The following is a 21,195-nucleotide window of genomic DNA, read 5'->3' on the forward strand; positions in this document are numbered from 1 at the left end:
GTGTGTGACTTGCCTTGACATCCCAAGAAGGTGTGGAGATTCCCTTCCCTCTGTCATCTTCCAGTCTCTTCCTCATTAAGTAAAATCCACTTTCACTCCTCCTTTATCGCATCAAATCTTCTCTCCTCCTCCCATCCCTTTCTCATGTCATCCCTGCTTCAAACTTTTATCCTCTTTGCTCCTCTGCCATCTTTTTTTTTCTACATCTCTCCTCCCTTCTCCCTATTTTTTCCTTCTCCTCTCTTTTGCCACAGACCTCTGGTCTGTTTCGCTCTAGGCAACATTTCCAGCTGCACTTTTCTTCCTGCTGCAGTTTCCCACACATGAATCCCTCGCTTTTTCTCCCTATCACGTTGATCAACAGAGATGCGCAAGTTCAACAAAGGCAGTGCTGGAAAAAAAACCAAAAAAAAAAAAACCGTTAAGTTCTTGCACAACTTCAAAATGAGGAAACACGAAGGGAAAAATAACATCTCTTCTTGTTCACAGGCCACCTTTTCTTTACTCTCTCCCTCTCTGATTCCTGTGAAAAACATACAGTGTATAAATTAGGATAGCTGCATGTTGCCCGTTACGGCTCTAAAAGCCCTAAAGCAGCTTTACACTGAGGAAATTAAGACGTCACAGGGCATTTCCCAGCCTGCTTTGGCTGTTGTTACTGTGGTATTTTGGAACATCTGTTGTGTGTGTGTGTGTGTGTGTGTGTGTGTGTGTGGCAAAATTATGCATGTCTGGGAGTTGTTCTTCAGGGTGTTTTACCTTCTCTGAAGAGAGGTTGAGAGAAGTCTTTGCTGATGTTGTAAATTAGTGAAAGGAATCTTAGCCTGCCATTTAGCCAGATTGTTAAAGAGCTTCTGTTCTCCCCCCCCCCCCCCACACACACACACACACACACACACACACACACACACACACACACACACACACACACACACACACACACACACACACACACACACAGCAAGGCTAAGTGGGTGACATTTTTTCAAAGAACACAGTTACAGAAACAAAAAGAGATGCTTTTGTTGTCCACTTTTGACCCAAATGTATGATATAAAAAAATACCTAATTTTAACCAGCAGAAATCACATCTTTCACAGCTTAACAAGCTTTCCATTGTAACTTTCTGTCTGTTGTACATGGTCTCTTGGAACTGTGTTTTCAAACGGACTTCCCACAACTAAATGTTCCACTGTATCAATGAGAAATGTATGAATATATCAATTAGTTTTTATTCTGCTGCACAAAAAAAATGTACAGATAAATTGTTTTGATTCAAAATGCAATGTCAAACTGTCTGTACTCTGTAAGCAGCAGACAAAGATATTTCTGACAACACATTTCAGTAATGCCATGTTGTCTTGCAGATGCCTGAGGGGGCAAAAGTGCAGTCTAGATGACTTGCCCTGTTTGTCCCATCTGTGTCTGTTTGTATTTATCCCAGAGAAACAAACTGGAGAAAAGGCTCTGCCCTCGCTTCCTCCCACGCTAAAACATCCAGACTGGTGCTTAAAATAAACAGGTTTTCAGGAGGAGCAGGCAAGCACATGCCAAAGAAGTTGCAAAATTGAATAGAAAATAAGCAAAAATAGGCCATTGAGTCTTGCGTCACCAATTTGTGCAATTCAGCAGACCTGTGATGACAAGTACAGGGTTGGGAGGCTCATATGTCTGTCTGTCTGGATGACCCAGTTTCAAATATCAGGACATTTCACTTCTGCTGATAAAAGAATTCCAAAAATAATGGTATTGTGAAGCTGCTGTTTCACAAATACATGGGGACATGCATAGCTAAACAATTTAAAGTGGTAGTTCACTAGTTTGGAAGATATTTGAGAAATAGTCCTAGGGGGAAACAGCTAGCCTGACTCTGTCAGAAGGTAACAAAATGTTATGTGCCAGACTCATTTTTGGACTAGGGTCTCCGCTGGTTGCCCGGCAACATGACCCCATGTCATTTTTACACTTCTGTTTTGTAAGGATAAAAAAAAAAAAAAAAGATATAATGTGTTAATTTGTTGGTTTTAGAGGTGCTCAAAAGCAGATTTTTTCCCTTTGGATTGACCCAGGCTAATCGTTTTTCCCCGTTTCCGGTCTTTATGCTAAGGTAATAGCATTGGCAATTTTAGACCCTTTTTAGGGGGGCTCAAGCCCCCCTAAATTTAATCTCAGCCCCTATAAAAATTATAATAATAAAAAACAAAACAACAATGTTTAATTCTTTTATTAAATCAATTTTAGTGCTTCAAGTTTGAGTTTGCGAACTTGTCTGTTAGTGACAGAGGACAAACAATTACAGGTTCAAAGGGCTTGAAACAGGTTTAATATCCTGTGTTGTCGTTTATATCTGGCTGGACAGGTAGGGGAGCTCACTTTTCCTATAAGTATAGAGTATAACTCTGATATCACACCCAGGGGATTGTGGGTAAATCCTCAGTGGAGGCATCTCCTGGAAAAAGAATCTGAGTACAAAAAGAGGAAAATGAAGAACATTTCAGCTTTTAGAAAACTATTTTCATAAAGATGGAGCAGAGTTAACAGAGCAGCATCATAGAGTCATTTCAGACATTCTTCCTTCAGCAAACATCTAAAGCAGTGCGATGAATTGATGGAAGTCTTTTTAACTTCCTGTCTGACCTCTCTCAAAATTGAGGCCACAAATGCATGCGGCAGCACAACACACTGTATAAAGGGACAAGGTCACAGTGAGGAGAAGTTAACAGAGAGAGGATAAGAAAGCTCAACAGGTCAGGAGAAAGATTTGGAGAAGTTAAGATAAAACAAGAAAAGGAGGTGGGAAAGAAATGCGCGCAAATACTTCAATGAAAGAAATCAGGTTTTTCCCATCAAATGTTTCTAAAATAGGAATACTTTATTTCTTCTTGTATCCCTCTTTCATTATCCCTTCCCATCAATTTCATTTTTCTGGACAACTTTAGCCTGAGCATGGAGTGCCATTGCCACAGCCGGGATGAAAGGAAGTGGAACTGCACCCTCACATTCCTCCAGAATTGATCGAGCCTTTTATAGTTGCATGTGCTGACCAGTATTTTTATGCTGGCTGCTACTGGTGTCCACAAACCAAGACAATAAACACTCCCATAGAGTTTTGACATAATGCATTGACATTAAAATCACACTGTTTGTAGGTAGAGCACACCAGCCAGTCAAAATGAATGTGGATAAATGGTGGAATAAAGTTGATTAAGTCCCAATAACAGGATAATGGTATGCTAAAATCTGTGTTCTTCCTGCGCAACAGATTAAATAGTTAAAGGAATAGTTCGACATTTTGGGAAATTTGGTTATTGGCTTTCTTGCCTAGAGTTTAATGAGAAGATCGACTCTCGTGTCTGTCTATTAATTTTGAAGCTAGACAGTTAGCTTAGCTTAGCATAATGACTGGAAATAGGGGGAAACAGCTAGCCTGGCTCCAAAGGTAACAACATCTACTAACCAGCACTTTGGGTGTCTTCGTTGTTTGCCTTGCACTTTCACAGTATGACAAGATATGACAAGACTTGCCAATAAATACAGTAGTCTGGCACATAACCCCCCGTAAAACCACTTTTTTTCTTTTTCTTTTTTACATTTGTTTTTGTACAAATTAAACAAAAAAGATATAATGTGTTAAAGAGTAAGTTTAAGAGCTCCTAGTTGGAGACTTTTGTTAGCCTCCAGCTAGAACCACAGTCTGGCCCCGGCCTTTTTCCCCTTTTCCGTGTTTTATGCTAAGCTAAGCTCATTGACTGGCTGTATCTTTATATTTACCATACAAAAATAAAAGTGATATCATGATGAGTGATATCAAATGATATATATCGATCCTCACATCCAAACTATTTATTTAAGTTTGACATTTTGGGCATTCGTTTTGAACAACAGAGAAGTACATTCAAAATAGATTAACTATTTGTTATTGCAGTCACTGGGCACCAACAGAACTTAAATATCAGGTATTTGTCAAGCCAGCAGGAGGAGGAGAGAAGGGAAAGGATCCAGGAATCAGTGCGAAAGTCCCCTGCAGGACCAGAGTCTGATGGGGAGAAAACAGCCAATCAACAGTGATTGCTGTGGTGGATGTCATCAAACAGATGTCTCCTCTTGTAACATAAAGCTACTGACACACACACACACACACACACACACACACACACACACACACACACACACACACACACACACACACACACACACACACACACACACACACACACACACACACACACACACACACACACAAGTGGCATGCAAATAAGCATGCACCGAAAGAAAACAAGTGAGATGAGAATAACAAGTGTTCTCATCAGCTGCTGATTGTGTGTGTTTGCAGGTTACCATGGGTTGCTGAGGTTGCTCATGGTCATTCTCTGCTGGGCTGGCAGATGAAGCTAAAGTGGATGACAGGAAACAACATTAATTAGTAATGTGTGTGTGTGTTTGTGTGTGTGTGTGTGTGTGTGTATAACTGTGTCTGCCTGGGTGTGGTTGCTAAAAAAGCACAGCTAATCGCTTATTTTGGCAAGTTCTGAGTAACGGGTAGACAGTGAAAGGAAAGTGAAGGAAATGTCTTGCACGCACACACACACTCACACAAACCTCGAGCATTTACGCACTTAATTTTTTTTTGTGTTCAACAATCTGTCTTGCGTCTCTGGAGCAGAACATTGCCCAAATGTTCCCGAGCTGAGCTCCAGACTTCAGAGGAAGAGAATGTGAAGAATGCTCTGACTCTTCTCTTCATAACATGGTGAAATTGGACATGATTTAATCAGAGTATCAGGTTAAATTAGCTTGGAAGGCCATCCTGACCTGTACGTTTAAACCCCTTTTTGCAGCAGCAGCAGCAGGAGCTGCACACACCCGTCCACATGTGTCGAGGGATTCTAAGGAAAGTAATAATTACTGGAAGGGACATTTCCCAGTGAACAGCCAAAATGTGACTGGAGATGGGCTGGGTCAGGGAGAGGCCATCTGTGTGTGTGTGTGTGTGTGTGTGTGTGTGTGTGTGTGTGTGTGTGTGTGTGTGTGTGTGTGTGTGTGTGTGTGTGTGTGTGTGTGTGTGTGTGTGTCTGTCTGTGTGTGTGACAGAGTGTGTAGCACCTCAAAACACCTGTTGGCAATAAATGATTGCCTTCAGAACAGCATTCTTCCTCTGAAGTTTGACCCCTGTTGGTGGGGCTAGGTACTTGACTTTTGGCCTCGCTGATCCCCGTTTCGTCACTTACAATTATCTCCCCCGTGTCTTCTGTCAGTTTCTTTTGCATCTTCCTGTGGATGTCAGAACCAAAAGATATTGCTCTATGCCGAAGCGAATTGACTCGGTAAACACAAAGCTGTGTACTCTAGATTAAACAGGTTTCCCAATTTTGTTCATGTCACTGAACTAGACAGGATCAATGAGCGCTGCTGGGTGACATTTGGTCACAGAGTCTGATATCCATGTGTTGTTAGATTTCTGTGGTGGCCTGCACTTGAGTACTCTGTGTGCTCCTTCTCTGTCTCTCTCTCTCTCTCTCTCTATCTGTGTGTGTGTGTGTGTGTGTGTGTGTGTGTGTGTGTGTGTGCGTGTGTGCGCGTGTGTGTGTATTTTACTGCTTTCTTGGGTAAATTAAAACACATGGAATTTTACACTGATTAGCTGCTAAAAGCCATCTGAATGATTCAAGACTTTTGTGGCAAAAAGTGAATGCTTGGCAGCCTCTACGTTGAGGACAACATCTTGTGCAATTATGCATATGTGAAATTCTTTAAAGCAAATTTGGGATGTTTACACTTGCTAATGCATTATTAAAATGTGGTTGAATACAATATTTACTGCTTGACTAAGAACTGGGCAATGCATAGCCAAAACAAGAGTCTACAGCCATACAAGAGGCTCTGTGAGGCTGTACTTAGGCACAGCACTAATGATAAATGCTAATGTCAGGATGCTAACATGCTGATGTTAAGTCGGTATAATGATTACCCTGCTCACTAGCGTTTTAGCATGCTAACAGTTGCTAATTTAACACTAAACACAAAGTACAGATGAGGCTGATGGGAATGTCATTAGTTTTGCAGGTATTTGGTCGACATTGCCATCCTTAGAGCCACGGTGCAGGCATGGCGGAAAAATCGGAATTATACAACACTTATGCAAGAGCTACAGCAGAGACATTAAAATGTTGTCTAGCGCTCCGTGAATGGTCAACCAATCAGAAGCCACAAAGGTAGTGACAGACAGACAGAAGAGAAGAGTAGGGCAGAGAAGTTGATGCAAACAACATAAGTGACTTTTAGACCGCAAATTTTTTTCTCTCTCACTCTCACATATGTGCTGACTCTGTCTATTACCTCCCTGCATTCTGCTCCCTCCTCTATGGTTCATGTTACCCAATATGTGACAGAAATACAGTCAAAGCACACTGCAAAGGCCTGGGCCAAGCCAGAGTGTATGCCCTCTAACCAAACTGAAGTTTCTATTCAAGACTCAAAGGTCTGTGGAAACACTGTTTTTTTTTTTGGAGGAAGCAGCAGTCAACTATGACGTATTCCTTTATATTAGATTTGGCACAAACCATTCACTATTGACATCATTGCTTGATGAAAAAAATCCCAAAAAGGCTGCCATGTTTACAGACGTCATCCTCAAAATTTGGACTGTATGATCCAATATGCTTCACAGGCAGCATGTGTGCAGTCATTTTTAGCATTTATGGCCTCAACCATGGAAGAATTAGCACACTGATTGGGACACTGATTTTTGTTCCAAATCTGCCATTTTTTATTTCACCACTAATGCGATTTTGTTTTATGTATTTAAATATAATTAGTTTAAGGATGCACTGGCGTTTCTGAGCTCCCTCTCTAACTGTTTTTCCAATTATTTGACATATACTCATGGATGAGTCTCACCTCTGGTAAGTAGCTGGCTCAGTGATATTCCACATCACTTCCTGCCCGAAAGAACCCACATGATCTCCGTCCTTTGTCCACAGTCCAGCAGAGCCGTCAGCTGAGGCTGTGAGGACAAACAATCTGTCTGCAACCTCCAGGACTTCCACACTTACTAATGCTCTCTCATGAGCCTTCCAACACTGCAGCAGAGGAGGCCGCTCACAATCTGGCTGTGTGGAAAGAGAACAGGTATTTGGGGATATACTGTACAGTACACCCTTCATCTTTTATTGATTTACATCAGCTCTCACACACAAAGACATACACTCACCTCATGCTGGACGTCCAGTGCATAGTGACAGATGTCCCAGATCTGAAGCCAGCCCGTTGTGTCTCCAGAGACCAGGATGGTGTTTTTAGGCTGATCTGAGCTCAGGCTCAGCACACGCTCACCTGGCTGCTCCGGAGCATAGAACTGGCCTGGAATAAGAAGGAAAACCTGAATTGCACCCATAAAGAAACCAAGTCAAATCTAGATGAATGTTCTTATTTACAATAGTCTCCTGTTGGTTTGGGTTCCTGACGGTCTACAGGGAGAAAGTTGCATGCAAGTAAATCTAAGTCGTCAAATTGTGTGCCACTTTCAAGAATAGTCTTGACTTAAATGACAAATGTACTTCTGAAACAAAATGTTCCCCTAAATGTTATATTACACATCTCCCTATTATCCCATGCTCTCAAATTCCTCTCTGCAAGAAGAATCCACGGATACATATACAGACCTGTACACACACACACACACACACACACTGGCTCCCTCATACACCCATAAATGCTCGTACACATATGCAGTGGCCACAGTGCATGAATCCCACACCACTAAACACAGATGGGATCTGGAAAGAGACATAGTTGTGGGCTGCCAGGAATGGTACAGGCGGGAGGCCAAGTTGACAGTGCAGGCTCTCTGTCACTGCTCTGGCTGTTTGAAAATCCATCTTAAAACTGACAGCTGCTTGTCATTTGCTTGTACTGTAGAGTGTGGTGCCTCCACCTCCCTGATACTGCGAGAGTTTTATTCTAAATTCATGTATTTTTTTCTTTTGCATGCAGTTTTTCTGAATGATACTTTCTGCACCATCCTCCCTCTTTCTTCCCCACTCACTCACCATACGTGTGCGTCTGTCCAGTGATGCTCCAAAAACAGAGAAAGCCAGCCTGAGATGAGACCAGGACACCTCTGTTTCTCAACTTTCTGTTGACAGCCCGATGTTGCAGGAACAAGAGGCTGTCCACAGGGGGCACCACTCTAGATGCACACAAGCAAACGGGAAAAACAAACGGACAATAACAATGGATACCACCCACTAAGGATGCAGTACTCTTGACAAAAATTTGATTTACCACCAGACCAGAGTTTGTGGGGTTGTGACATAGTTAATGGCGTAGGAAAGAAGAAAAAACAAAGTTCTGCTACAAACATTTGTATTTGTTATTTTGCATTTTCTCTCATCTGCTTTTTTTTTCTTTTTTTTTTTTTTAAATCTTTTGCTTTTTCATATTGGATCATTTTACGTCTTGAATGTGACAAAGGGTCCCAACTAGACACTGCTTTTTGAAAAATAAGGAGTCGCAAATCAAAAAGTTTGGGAACCACTGGTTTAATCTTTAACAATGCATTGTATTTCACACGCTTATTATGTTTTTAATTCAGTACAATGTTTTCCTCTGAAGTTTAGAGGAATAAGGTAGAATAAAATGGAAATACTGAAAGAAAGTACAAGTACTTCAAACACGCACTTAAGTGCAGGACTTGTGTAAATGTAATCAGTTACTTTCAACCACTGCCTTCACTGGTGAATCTTTGCTCTCCTTACATCACGGCTGTGTTTTCTCACCCTCTCTGTGTCGGTCTCTGTAGGTGAAGCACTGGTCCTTGCATCTCCAGCCTCCAGATAACAACCTCTCCATCATGGCTTGCCGTGGCAACGACCCCCAGAGCAGAGCACTGACACACAGCCAAGATGTCTGACTTGTGAACGCCGCTGGACTTCCACGACAGGTCTGCTCTTACATACAAATCCTATATGTACGGTATATGATGATTAGTAAACAGCAACGTTTTTTACTGATTATAAAAAAAAATAAGGAAAAATGTGTGTGTGTTCGGATTGACCCATTTCGTGCTAACATAGGAAAGGTTTTCCAGAAATCACAAAGCACCATGTTGCCTTCAGGCTCCACTTTGTGCATGAGCTTGTTGGCTGAAATTGTGCAACTCTTTGCGCATCACTCCCCACTGTGTGACAGTTTACAAACGGTCTGAAAGTACATGTAATTGTTTGTGTTGCCTTGCGAAAAGCAGCTCTATTTCCTTCTCTGGTTTACTGATTTTGTTTACACCTCCGGGCTACAGTGTTGAGTCAGTGTTGGCTCTTTAAAATGTGTGGAAGCTCAGCATGGTGGACTGCAGAGGAATACTGGTGCAGATGTCTTGCATGACCCAGATGTCTTTGAGCTCACCAGGTGATGTGTAGCATGTAATTTACGTCATTTGCTGATATCATTTACTCATAAAAAAAAAAAACTCCTAAAAAGTCCCTTGCCTAAAATGTTTTCTCAAAAAGCTGGCTCTGCTGACACAGGGGGCTTCACAATGAGAAACATTATGAGTGGAGGAGAAACAGGACTGAGAATTTGCTGGAGAAGCATGAATCCTGAATGTTACTACTGTAGTCGAGGGATGAATCTAACCGCAGTGCAGATGGTAGTTAAAGGTTGAGATGTAAAATGTAATCCAAGAATTTGAGGTTTGAAAATATGCACGTCCAGACTTTAGTCTCACACCGCAGTTCATACTGGTGTTTATACTGGCACTGGCAATGCTTCATCTTTATTTGTTGTTGAGTGTGTGCAGGTGGATGCGGTAAATCTTTTTTTAAGCTCTGAAATGTTCTAGACATTTTGATTTTCCTAGCAATACAAATTCGTAAGAGGTCTGATTTAAAGATAACACAGATTTAACTACGTATTTATTGGATTTAATGAAATACATTGTGTGCTACTATTGCAGGACATATTTTCTAAAAGCTGAGCTAAATTACTTAAGCTCAAACTGTTGTCAGCATCTATTTAAAAAAAAAAAAACCTGCAGTGTTTTAAGTCTGTACCAGATTAGTCACTATGGTGACAGTTGTTTGTGTGGGACTCATCATCCAGCGCTCAACATCTGGGGAAGAACTCATGGATGAGCAGAAGCGTGAAGGCTAAGACATCTTGATGTGTACATCTTGATGCATTTAAGCTTTTTGGTGATTAGTGAATATGTGTGCTGCACTTCCCAGAATCTCCTGTCAATCTAAAGCTTTTGTAATGGATTTAATGCTGTGATTTTCCGTTTCAGTAGGTGGTGCTTCTGTTTGTTCGTTGAGTAATGATCTCTGTCGATGCTCGTGATAACTACACAGTTATTCTTCTATTTTTCCAAACAAATTTTTACTGGTAGAAACATGACACATCGTTCCCTGTCCTGCAGAGCATTTTCTTCTGAAAAGACCCACCAGACATGCACAAAAAAATGTAAGAATGTCTGGCTTTTTTGTTTTAATTTATGTTGTTTCCCATGTCCTAATTACACTGAATTTTCTCCACAATATTTGAAGTTTGACATGTAAGGTATTCTGTGGAGGTTATGACCACTGGTACCACTATGAAGCAATGCTTTTTAAAGTGGGTCCCCATAATACACAGCCTCGCTGATGGTTTCATGCTATTTCACTGAGTTGATTGTCCTGCATGGAATACATGGAAGAAGAAGACTGATAGCAAGCAAATATACTGTATATAAACAATGCAAAGTTTTACATATTTCAAAAACGTGCTTTTTTCAGTGATGTTTTGGGAAATACATTAAATACATGTTTACTATCTGTTAAGGATGTACATAATCGATTCTGGTGTGAAACAGTGAATGCAAACATAACTTTACAGAGTACCTTTAATGTTCTGTCGCTTATCTTTCAATTAAGAATGAGAGGGGAAAGTAATACCTGGAATACCAGGTTACATTATTATATTGTTGCATTAGTTATGAGTAGAAAGTTAAAGAGTAATTTAATACCCCCTGAAAATCTTGTTTTTGCTTCCCCTGCAGGGGTTGAATTATTCACTTTGTTGCAGTGAAACCCATATGACATCACTGTTAAGTGTAGTCACAGGTGCAACAGACTCAAGTCTCTCAGTCTAGTGGCAAGTTATTCTTTGTGAAACTGCGGTGGTTTATCAATTCAAAGCACCTTTATCTTTACCTTGGCAGCTGCGATGTCGTACTGAGCGACCCGCTGGCTCCACCCCACAGCCAGCAGCTGGTTGTCATGGAGACAGGTCAACCCGGTGACCTCAGAGTTGGTGACGGGCTCCAGTTTGTGCAAGTTAAGGCCGTTTAGTAAGTTCCACACCTGCTCGGGGAGTGGTCTTCTCATTAACAAACTCTTCTTAACTTTCTCAAATATGTCAAATAAATGTGTACATATGGCAGCCTACACCAAATTCACTGGTGTAGGCTGTCAAATTCACAGTATTTTTGTACAAAATGAAAGTGAGAAGTGGTATTAAACCTTAATAGTGCCATTCCGAGCCCCAGTGATCAGTCTTCTGTGGGAGGAGTCTAGTGTCATGCAGGTGAGCTCATCTTCTCCATGAGCGTTTAAGATCTGAAGCCGCCTCCTCCCTGACTCCACGTCCCACAGAGACACAGATGAGTTGCCATGTCCCGTCGCCAACTGTCTCAGAGCGGAGTTATACTGAGCACAAGAGAGGGCAGGACCACTTTGAATGTTTGGTCCAGTTTCCTTTCCTTCATCTGTCAACCATCCGCCTCCTCCTCTTCTTGTTTCAGCCAGGTTGAGCAGTGCCAGGTAATCTTTGCATCCCACCACTAAATGAGACTGTGTGTGCTCAGGAAGAGGAGGGCTCAGCAACAGGAAGGGGAAGTTGCCGTGTTCTGGGATTCGACCTGGCTGCTGGCATGGGAACTGCAGGCAGATGGTTTTCAGACAGTGATGGCTGGAAATGTCCCAAACCCTCAGCTCCTGACAAAGGAACAATTCGTCAACTAGAAAATAAACAATCTCTGTTGTGATATGCCATGTTTCACAAAAAAAGTCTCAAATTGTATATGATAAACAGTATAAATGTACTTTTTTTTTCAGGTCAGTGCTCTATTTTTAATTTTTTAGCTTAATCTGTAATGACTCACAGCATCTCTGGAGTAGCTGAAGATCTGTCCAACAGGTTGGTAGATTGCAACATCCAACACAGTGGTGCAGTGACCCAGCAGCGTAGCTATGGGACGTGTGGTCACAAATCGAGTCCACAGTCTGACTGCTCGGTCACAACCTCCTGTGACCATCAACTGCAGAGAGGCATTGTAGTCAAAACATTTAGCCCCCTGAAATGAGATAAAAAGAGCAAAATGGTATACAGCATATGTTGCCTTGAAAAATAAAGCATGCTCACTTCTGATAATACAAATCAAGTCATCTGGTCTCATTATTTTGAACTGGGGAGTGGCTTCATTGTTAAAATGTCCAGACAGTTTATTGGAGTATAAAATTAGTGTGCTCATTTAAAAAAAAAAAAAAAAAGCCATTGTGAATAACAGTAAGCATCACCACCCAGTTTAATAACGCTTTGTCCGACAGCATTACTTTTTCTCTCCACATAGTGGCACTGTCTGTCTCTACATGCAGGGCAGGAGTTAACTTTAGAAATAACTTGACTCATATCTCATACTGTATCTTTTCTTTTAGATAAATCTGGCTGGGGATAATTCACTGAATGAGTTATGTACTATTTCGCCACATGAGGACATTATTGATTTATAAACAAGTTTAATGGAGTGAAAGTTGATTTTCAAACCTTGACCTACCCAGTTAGGTCAGAGTCACCCAGACCAGAGTACTGTGAGCTCCACCTGACCTCGATCCACATCAAAAGTAGATAACGACAACTCACTTGTTGCTCTTTTACATTGTATTTTCTCATACAATTGTTCATGGAGAAATACATGTCGAGAAACATACAAAAATTCAAAATTTGAACGTGTCATTATAAAAGTCTAACCCAAAGAATAAGGTATGATACACAGTTATATGTACTACTGAGAATACACAACACATAATAACCTATTCAACATTAGATCAGGCAACACCACACTATGAAGTCAGTTACCTGCTTAAATGACCACACATAAGGCTCCTGCTTTAGTGTCACATTAATAAAAACCACAGAGGTCGTGTCACTTTCTGATGATGTCATGATGACATTGGCGCTGGGCTCAAACATCACTCTGTTGATTGGTTCCTGGTGGATGTTAGGGATGTGACGGTAGGACACCATGTTGCTGTGTTCACCAAGGTCCTGTTGTCAAGATGAGTAACAATACATGCTTATTTGTAAAATTGGAGTGTAATCAACAAGTGGTTGGCATTGCTGATTGCTACACTGTTTACTACTGGGGCCTGCATGATACATTTCTCTCCAAGAACCAGAGACTGAGCGAAGTACTTAAACAGACAAGGCTAAGCTTACTGGGAAAAAGATCCTCTGTGGGCCATTCTCTGCCTTGGATGGATTCTTGAAAAGTCCTTTAGATGGATTCAGGAACCACATGAGGTGGACTCCTCCTTTTTCATCCCCCAGTAGCAGCAGAGAAGGTCGCTCTGGACACTTGGAGGGAAACCCACATAGATTAAAATGATGGGTGTATTGCTTTCAGATTCATGTGATGAGATTATTGCTTTTAGAGTGAATTTGTCCAGGTGTAAAGAACATCTCAAAGGAATAGTGGTCCTACCTGAACATCATGCCAGTAACAAAGTGCACTCAGGACGCTACGGAACCCTTGGGGCAATGATGAGACAATGAGTTAACACTTGAAGATTTTGATATTTTTTATACAGTAACTGGTTTTTATTAGTGACCAGCTCAGTTTAGTAACATTTAGTAGGTACATGTAAGCAATCAAGTATACCAAACAGGTGGACATCCTCAAATACGCTGCCCATGGCGACATTCACAAAGTGCAAGTCCCTGCAGTCAGTTGCTATGGCAACCTTGTGGACATTGCCCATGTAGACAGCATCAGTGGTCCAACCTCTAAATCTCCTCGTGTTGGCAACTTGCTCTGTTGGGTCTCCAGCAAGCTGGATTAAATAGGAATAAATATTTTTTAAAAGTGTGAGTGTGAGTAGCTACTTTCATGTGGATGTAAAAGTAGTACCATGATGTCACTCACCCCTAGAGTTTTAAGGATGTGTAGGCTGCTGTTCCAGACAGTGATCTGACCTCCCTTACTGACACTAATATAGCGGAGCGGAGGAGGGTGGGAGACAGCAACCACACGCACTGTTGGCTCCCGCTGCAGAGGAATGAGTTAATAAATTAAAAGGTTATTAGAGGAATACAAGTATTACTAGAAAAAAAATAAACTGAGTGCAGAAAAATGCAGCCCACACAGATGCTGCAGGCAACTTCTGGAGCAGATGTTTGGTCAATAAAAAAAATAAAAAATAAAAAAAAAACTTTTAGATTAGCAGATGCTTCGTCTTCATTGTAGCATTATCACCTTTGTTCAGTATTATTTGTAAAAACTGCTGAATATGTGAAACTTATAACTTTTATACATAATACCAATGTTTTTCATTTTGCCTAGGTAACCTGGGGACCATAAATAGATAAAACTATTCTCATTTTCGGCTGCAAAGGGGCAGAATACCTCCGTTAGCTGATAGACACCCAGCTTGCTAACATGTTTATGTTAGCAAACAATTGACAACTGACTACTTAGCTACACCATTAATTGTTTCTGCCCACCTGAAAACTGTAAATCCAGTATTCACTTTCTTTCTTTTTTAGGTTTGTTTTGGACTTCTGAGGGCAATGTCTGGCTTTTTGCTAAGTTAGCACAGATAGCAATTATGCTAGCTGGTGAAGAAACTCCGCACCTGACGCCATGGATGTAGTGCCTGACCCTCCTTCGGTTAATTTTGGCGGAAAAGTTGCAGTCGGTGTTCTCTTAATACATTCATGAGAAACTCCAATGTTAGTGCTAACATTGGAGTTTCTTCACCAGCTAGCATAATTGCTATCTGCCCCCTGGTGCTGGGAAGTTAGCTGAGCACCGTAGCTATTTGCTGAAAACTTCTGCCCGGTAAGTATGGTAAGAATGATAAGACTGACCAGTAACGATAAAGTTTGATACTGTTACTGTGGTTTGTCAGTGACCCTTTTTTACATTAAATGTAATGTTCGGTCATTGAATTCAATTGGGGTTGGTTGGGGTTAACGTTATGTTTATTGTAAGAATGTTTTGTTTTATTAGCCTGTATGTATTTGTCAGGTTATGAGCCAAGTACTAAAACTAACGTTACCCAATTTAGCTAATGTCATACAACTTTCCATCTGCAGTCCCTGAGCAGCTAGACACACGTCAATGTAATCTGTCTCTCCTAAACTGTTAATATCTATGCTCTCTACTCAAAACTGCTTTGGAATCTGACCTTTACTTTTGGCGCCCCCATTTGGCCTTTCTGTGTAATTGTTTAAACATTGGAAAATCCTACGAAGATGCAACCTTCCTTCTCCCTTTACCAGATATCACTGGACCGGTGGATATCTACCTTGTTATGAGAGCAGTGTCTGATCTGCGGCTGGGAGTCCAGAGGAGCAGCTCTGGGAATGGAGGCGCGTTCTCTCTCAGTGTACTCCAGAAGCAGGTAGGAACACAGCTGCTGCCACTTCACCTGCCCGGAACAGCTGATATCTACCTGGATATGAAACAGTTAGAAGACTCTCAGTGGCCCTGCATCATCATTCCAAAACATGTTTGATGCCACAGTGAGTCTATGCTAATGGACTGTGCTGTATTATACTGAATAATGTCTTGTACTGTGTGTAGTCTATGTGCTTTTCTTTTTTATAAGACATATAGTATTTCTCCTTACCTCACTGAAGAACCTTTCAACCCATGTGTCCTCAACATCTGGACCAAACACAGACCTAAGAACTTCCCGAAACTCTTCCAACTTCATTCCACGCTCTTCATTTCCTCCTCTGTTCCTTCCACTCCTTCCTTTCGACATGTTTTCATGTATCTGTGCGCCATCTTTTGGACGGTTAAATGCATTTCTCAGGAGCTGCAGGTGCTCGGGGGTCAGTTTCTCTGCAGCACTAACTCCACAGGCTGAATCACTACAGCAATGATCATTTAAAGGAAAATCTTAATTTTTGCAGGAATTGGACAGTTTTTCAACTGACTTCCTTCTTGTGTGTGCAGGTGTACAGCTGGTTCAAAACATGCAGGGCATAAGAATTAGTAGAAATAAAGACACTGCCCAGGAATAAAGCCAAAGATCGATCAATCCGGAACCATTTTTTTGTCTAAGCATCACTCATTTTAGTTTTTTTTAAGTGAATTTGACTGTTTATAAATTCCATCCAGTCACTGATATCTGGTCTGTGACTGGCTCACTGCAGAATGAATGCAGCACTCCCAAGTGGCAGCACTAGGACAACACACTGCTGAGCCAAAAAAGTTTAAAATCACATTATGAAGTCTTATATTGTATGTTTCATCTGAAACATACAATGAATAATAGGAATATATAACAATTGAACGGTGGGTCTTAATGTGTGTGCTTGGTAAATTTTGCAAATGGGGAATAAGTGGTGGGGGAATAAGTTATGTTTGGGGAACATCCAAGTGTTCTTCACCACCACCAGCTCCTGTGTGGCCCTGTTGCTCGGGGAGACTACAAGCTGGAACAATAAGTCGCATTGTGAGCTCTTTTCCAGGTCCATCTGTACATGCATGAGTGGTCCTTTACATCATACACATTTTTCACCAATGCTAATGGAACCATAAAATAATTAAGTAATAAAAGTGTTTAAGCTTGCTGAAAAAGGGAGTGTTAAAAGGCTGTTGTATCTGAAAGAGTTGGTGAAGCTGTGTAGGAAGGGTGGAAGAAATCCTTGTCAGTGTCTGAGTGGAGAAAATATGTGAATCTGATCCAGTGACAGGCATTCAACTTTATAGAAGACTTTACATAACTTCTTGTAATGTTATGGAAGGATAAACGCGTGGGTAGATGGATGAAGGATAGACGATTGAAACCAGCATAACATTTTCATTCAGAGTGATTTTGTTTTTGACAGGAAGAGATTTGAGATGATAAAACGTTTGAGAATATATGAACTGGTGTCACATTAAGAATAAAAACAGCAGTATGATGACTATTATGGAGGAATATTATAAGGTACAGCCTACATATCACATGCAAAACTGACAAACAGGCTTTGGTATGCAGTAACAGTACACAGTTAATTAAAAGTGATAAGGTATATTTAGCAATATCAGATAAATTAGAACAAGTTAAAGAAAACTCACCAAATCCTGCTGTGTGGTACTTCTGTCTCATAAAGCACCCATGGATTTTTGTTGTTTCTTAAGGTATTCATATTATTAACCTGAGCCTCACTGTTTGAACTCCACTTTACATTCTTCCAAACACCAGATACTGCTCCATCTTTTCCAGTTCTAGTTTAAAATCCAGATCTAATCGACATTGGTCAGTGTTTCAGGTTCTTTAAGATCCACATGTGGCAGACAAAGATGCAGCACCCACAAGCGCTGAGGCCAATCTGAGATCCTCACCATGCTCTGAGCCTAAACACCCAGGACCTTTGTTTCCATCCCTCCCTCTGTCTTTTTCAGGCAAACCTGATTTGCTCAAACAAAGCTTTTTGTCTCCAGACAGGGAAGGAATGTCCAGGTCCACAGATTAATAAGCCATCCTTCACAAGTGTTTGACCCCTCCGAGAGGGGAAAGTCAACACATCACTGGTGAGAAGACCGTGGGGAGATGAGTGTTTTCAAAATAACTGCGAGTCTGCTGGGGCTAGCAGAGCCACAAACCCTACAGCCCTCAGTGGATTAATCATTTATAGAAGCAAAGTTAGTCAGGACCCAGAAGAGTTAATATTGGTAACTTTTGCTTAAGGACAATTAAACACACAATACACAATAAGGACTATGAATTATTAATTAATATGAATTATATTTATACAGTATAGGTCCTGTGCAAATATACAAGTTAAAACGAGTAAAAGCAATAATCTATGATACTTTGTCATGTTGTTATAGCCTCACTGACTGTTATAACTAATGTAGTTTAATTATTGCCAGGCAACCTGTAGCCCTCCTGCTTACCACTTCAATGAGCATGAGCTATCCAGAGTGGCCTCCCACTATGTTTAATGAAGGTAGTCAAGTCCCAGTGGAGTCTGGTCTGCTGGGCAATTCCTTGTACCTGGTCTAATATGAGACCTACGCACACAAGTAGCCTGCACTGTAACTGGCTCAAACGTCTATATCTATATCATCTATATAATGCATCTGATATATGATCCAATGACCAGAAATGGACAACAGAGAATTAGTGGCACAGTAATACACTTCTTCTTTGCAGTATATTTGTGGCTATTTATAGCAAGAAAAGCGCAAGTGGAATAACATAAAAAAAATGGCTTCCTGTAGACCTTTTACAGCAGGCTCTGTCATAGCAATGATGTCATCAGTGGGTCTTTGAAGGTAACCACACGCATCTCAGACTGGAAACTAACAGACAGACAATACAGAAGGTAGGTGAACAAAAGTGGATATGAAATGTATTTTGTACAAATTCACTGGGTCATGTGAACAATACTCCAAAAATACCAGTATTTAGCTGCTGTTTCCATGATGTTAGAAAGCTGGAATATAATTGTTTCCAAAATTAAAAACACAAGATAATCACGAGTTTTGAAATGTATTTTACAGTGGAAATCAGGAGCACTAATGATATGAATCAGTCCTAAGACGGAAACAAGCAATGGTAATATGAGCTCATATTCCAGGACACATTGCATACATATGCTGTGGGTAGGTCCATTTTTTGCCTTTGGTTGAAATGTGTCACTGCACATGCAATGCTATTCAGGTATTTTGCCCCCCTGAGTCGTTGTTGACACATGCTGTTACCCGGTACAGCCACTAGATGGAGCCACAGCCAACATGTTTGATCAGTGCTCAGACATGCAGAGGAAAGTTTAACCCAAAGAGTGGCAGTAATTAATAAGCTATAAAGCTATATAGCAAACATCTGGCGACAATAAATCCACTCAGCAATATATATATATATATATATATATATATATATATATATATTTTTTTTTTTTTTCTGGATTTAATGAAGAAACACGGAACTCTTTGTGCCATCTCCACTCAGTTGTAGACTACTCGCACGGTGGTGGTGGCAGCAGCAGCGCTAGACCTTCCGCTCAGAATAATTACATCCCCGTGGTCCGCCCTTATTTCCCCTCGCTCTCACAATCGGGACTGGAAATATACTTCCACAGCCCTGCCCTGTCTGCTTCAGTGATGGGGCAGTGTGCATGCCAAAGCACGACAATCCATTGTAGACCTTTTTTCCTCAAAAAATCAACTTCACTGATTTAGTCTTGGTTTTTTTTAACTTTTTGGTGCCATGTTGCGTGTTGTTGTAGAATCGGCTAAAGGGCTGCCTAAAAAGAAAGTTGGACAGCCTGATCCAATTACCACTGTGGTTTTTAAAGGTAAGTCTCTTCTTTCTTTCTTTTTTACTTATACCGTTTAAATTGTATTCATTCTACAGGAGAAAAGGGTTGCTTGTAGCCTAACATTTTGTCTCAAAGAAGGGTCTAAAATGTGTCTTTTTGACTAGATGTTAAGTTTATAGTCGCTCAATTATGTTATACTTTTATCTAGTATGACGTCACTATATGGTTTTAATTGTTTTGGTGTGATTTTTATATGGTAGCCCATGCAATAAATAAACTATTCAGTAGTGTCAGTGTAGTTCTTCTAAATGCAAAATGATGTAAGGAAAGAAAAAAAGTTAAGCATAATTTCTATTGCATCACTGAAAATGCTCTCAACATGTCACAGCATATGCCAATGCAGTTGGGTAGAACCCATGCTTGGACCTGTAGTGTGTACGTATGAGCTCAGACAGAACAAAGGCTCTAATGGAGAGAAAAGACAAGTTAGAAATTGCAGGGAAATTAGTATTCAGCTACTGAATTAAAATAGTATCAGACACAAAATGGTATTGGCCACCGTGATGAGGAAGTGATCCTGGTAGTCCGCCCCAGTTGCTCTCAGCTGTTTGTTTTTTGTACCCATGTCATCATCATCATCATCATCATCATCATCATCATCATCATCATCATCATCATCATCACCACCCAGCCAGATGTGGCAGCTTCTCTCTTTTTTTCCCTTCTTCCTTGTAAAGGCAGAAACTGCAGCATACTGATATCACTCTTTCCCATAAAGCATGCACAACTAATACCAGTTTAGACACAACATTAACTTAACTTTGCCAGCAAAACAAGTGAGTAAAATGATTATATGTGTATTAAGAGTCAAATTTTCAATAAATATTCTCAAAAAATGATTTCACTTTCAGAAGAGAAGAAGAAAACAAAATGGATTGACAATGAGCTGAATCCTGTGTGGAACGAGGTAAATCTCCATTACAAACACACACAAACACACACATGGGACATGCAGGTATCTCTGCCTCTCTCCTGTACTTTCATTTTGAATCAGTTAGTTTAAATCAGCTGCTAATGAAAGCAGAAATAATTGACAAATTAAAAGATAACCCCACTTCAAAGGCAGCACTACACATCACATGGTCATCATATGACTGTCAGGATGAATTGACCACGTCAACAGATTACGAGCTCGGAGTTTGATGTGACTGCTTTGGGTTGTACTGGCTGAGTTGCAGAATCATTATTTACTCAGGTTACATCAATTAAAGGGCCTGCTTTTAGATAAAGATTTGCTTCTTCAGGACATAACAGCAGTTGGAGTATCATATCTGACGGGCTGTGTGTCCCTCATCTTGTCTTGCAGGTGCTTGAGTTCGATCTGAAGGGCACTGGGCTGGACTCTAGCTCCTACATAGACGTGATTGTGAAAGACTATGAAACTATTGGCAAAGATAAGTAAGTGGAAACAAACCCAGGATGAGGCTGAGCTCTGTGTTTGCTTTGGCATTTGTGCAACGATGAAAGAGAAGATGTGAGTCTCGCCTTATTGAATCACTACACAAACTTCTTCTTGTGTGAACAACGACTTTCTAGTCTGTCTAGTCCGACGGCAGGTTAGCTAACGGAAGCTTTTTTCTATTGTATGCATGTACATTTTTTTGATTATAGTTATTCAGA

At 40.8% G+C, this 21,195-nt stretch overlaps 2 protein-coding genes across 7 annotated transcripts in view; one reads left to right on the plus strand and one right to left on the minus strand.

The window, feature by feature from the left end:
• Positions 1-4,293: 4,293 nt before the first annotated feature.
• On the minus strand, positions 4,294-17,763 carry LOC116044237 (WD repeat-containing protein 49). Of its 3 annotated transcripts, XM_035997396.1 has the most exons (17): positions 17,327-17,763; positions 15,885-16,131; positions 15,561-15,707; positions 14,177-14,299; positions 13,913-14,084; positions 13,736-13,782; positions 13,471-13,608; positions 13,111-13,299; positions 12,137-12,328; positions 11,496-11,969; positions 11,187-11,336; positions 8,778-8,962; positions 8,049-8,188; positions 7,211-7,359; positions 6,898-7,109; positions 5,104-5,271; positions 4,294-4,391 (listed from the first exon to the last, which is right to left on the minus strand). In XM_035997396.1, exons 1-17 carry the CDS (start codon positions 17,395-17,397, stop codon positions 4,364-4,366), a joined length of 2,832 nt encoding a protein of 943 aa, XP_035853289.1. In that variant the 5' UTR covers positions 17,398-17,763; the 3' UTR covers positions 4,294-4,363. The 3 variants fall into 3 exon arrangements, with proteins under 3 accessions (XP_035853289.1, XP_035853290.1, XP_031147129.1); XM_035997397.1 differs by lacking the exon at positions 5,104-5,271; XM_031291269.2 differs by lacking the exons at positions 4,294-4,391; positions 5,104-5,271 and having other exon boundaries at positions 6,831-7,109.
• Positions 17,764-19,288: 1,525 nt separating this feature from the next.
• LOC116044182 (myoferlin-like) overlaps positions 19,289-21,195 on the plus strand; it is a 30,029-nt gene continuing 28,122 nt past the window's right edge. For 2 of the 4 annotated variants that reach the window (XM_031291188.2, XM_031291191.2), the window contains exons 1-3: positions 19,289-19,551; positions 20,427-20,482; positions 20,882-20,973. In XM_031291188.2, the coding sequence (XP_031147048.1) occupies positions 19,464-19,551; positions 20,427-20,482; positions 20,882-20,973 (236 nt within the window). In that variant the 5' untranslated portion in view covers positions 19,289-19,463. The remainder of the gene's footprint in view (positions 19,552-20,426; positions 20,483-20,881; positions 20,974-21,195) is intronic. The other 2 variants (XM_031291192.2, XM_031291193.2) reach the window with 1 other exon arrangement.

Source organism: Sander lucioperca, chromosome 22, assembly GCF_008315115.2.
Source record: "Sander lucioperca isolate FBNREF2018 chromosome 22, SLUC_FBN_1.2, whole genome shotgun sequence".
NCBI classification, from domain to species: Eukaryota; Metazoa; Chordata; class Actinopteri; order Perciformes; family Percidae; genus Sander; species Sander lucioperca.

What these genes read in the sequence shown, in the direction of transcription:
- LOC116044237 (XM_035997396.1), bottom strand. Translation starts at nt 17,397, where the DNA reads ATGAATACCTTAAGAAACAACAAAAATCCATGGGTGCTTTATGAGACA. An exon ending in ACATCCTTAAAACTCTAGGG is followed by an intron (nt 14,085 to 14,176) that starts GTGAGTGACATC and finishes TATTTAATCCAG; the next exon opens with CTTGCTGGAGACCCAACAGA. An exon ending in CAGAGACCGACACAGAGAGG is followed by an intron (nt 8,189 to 8,777) that starts GTGAGAAAACAC and finishes GTGTGCATCTAG; the next exon opens with AGTGGTGCCCCCTGTGGACA.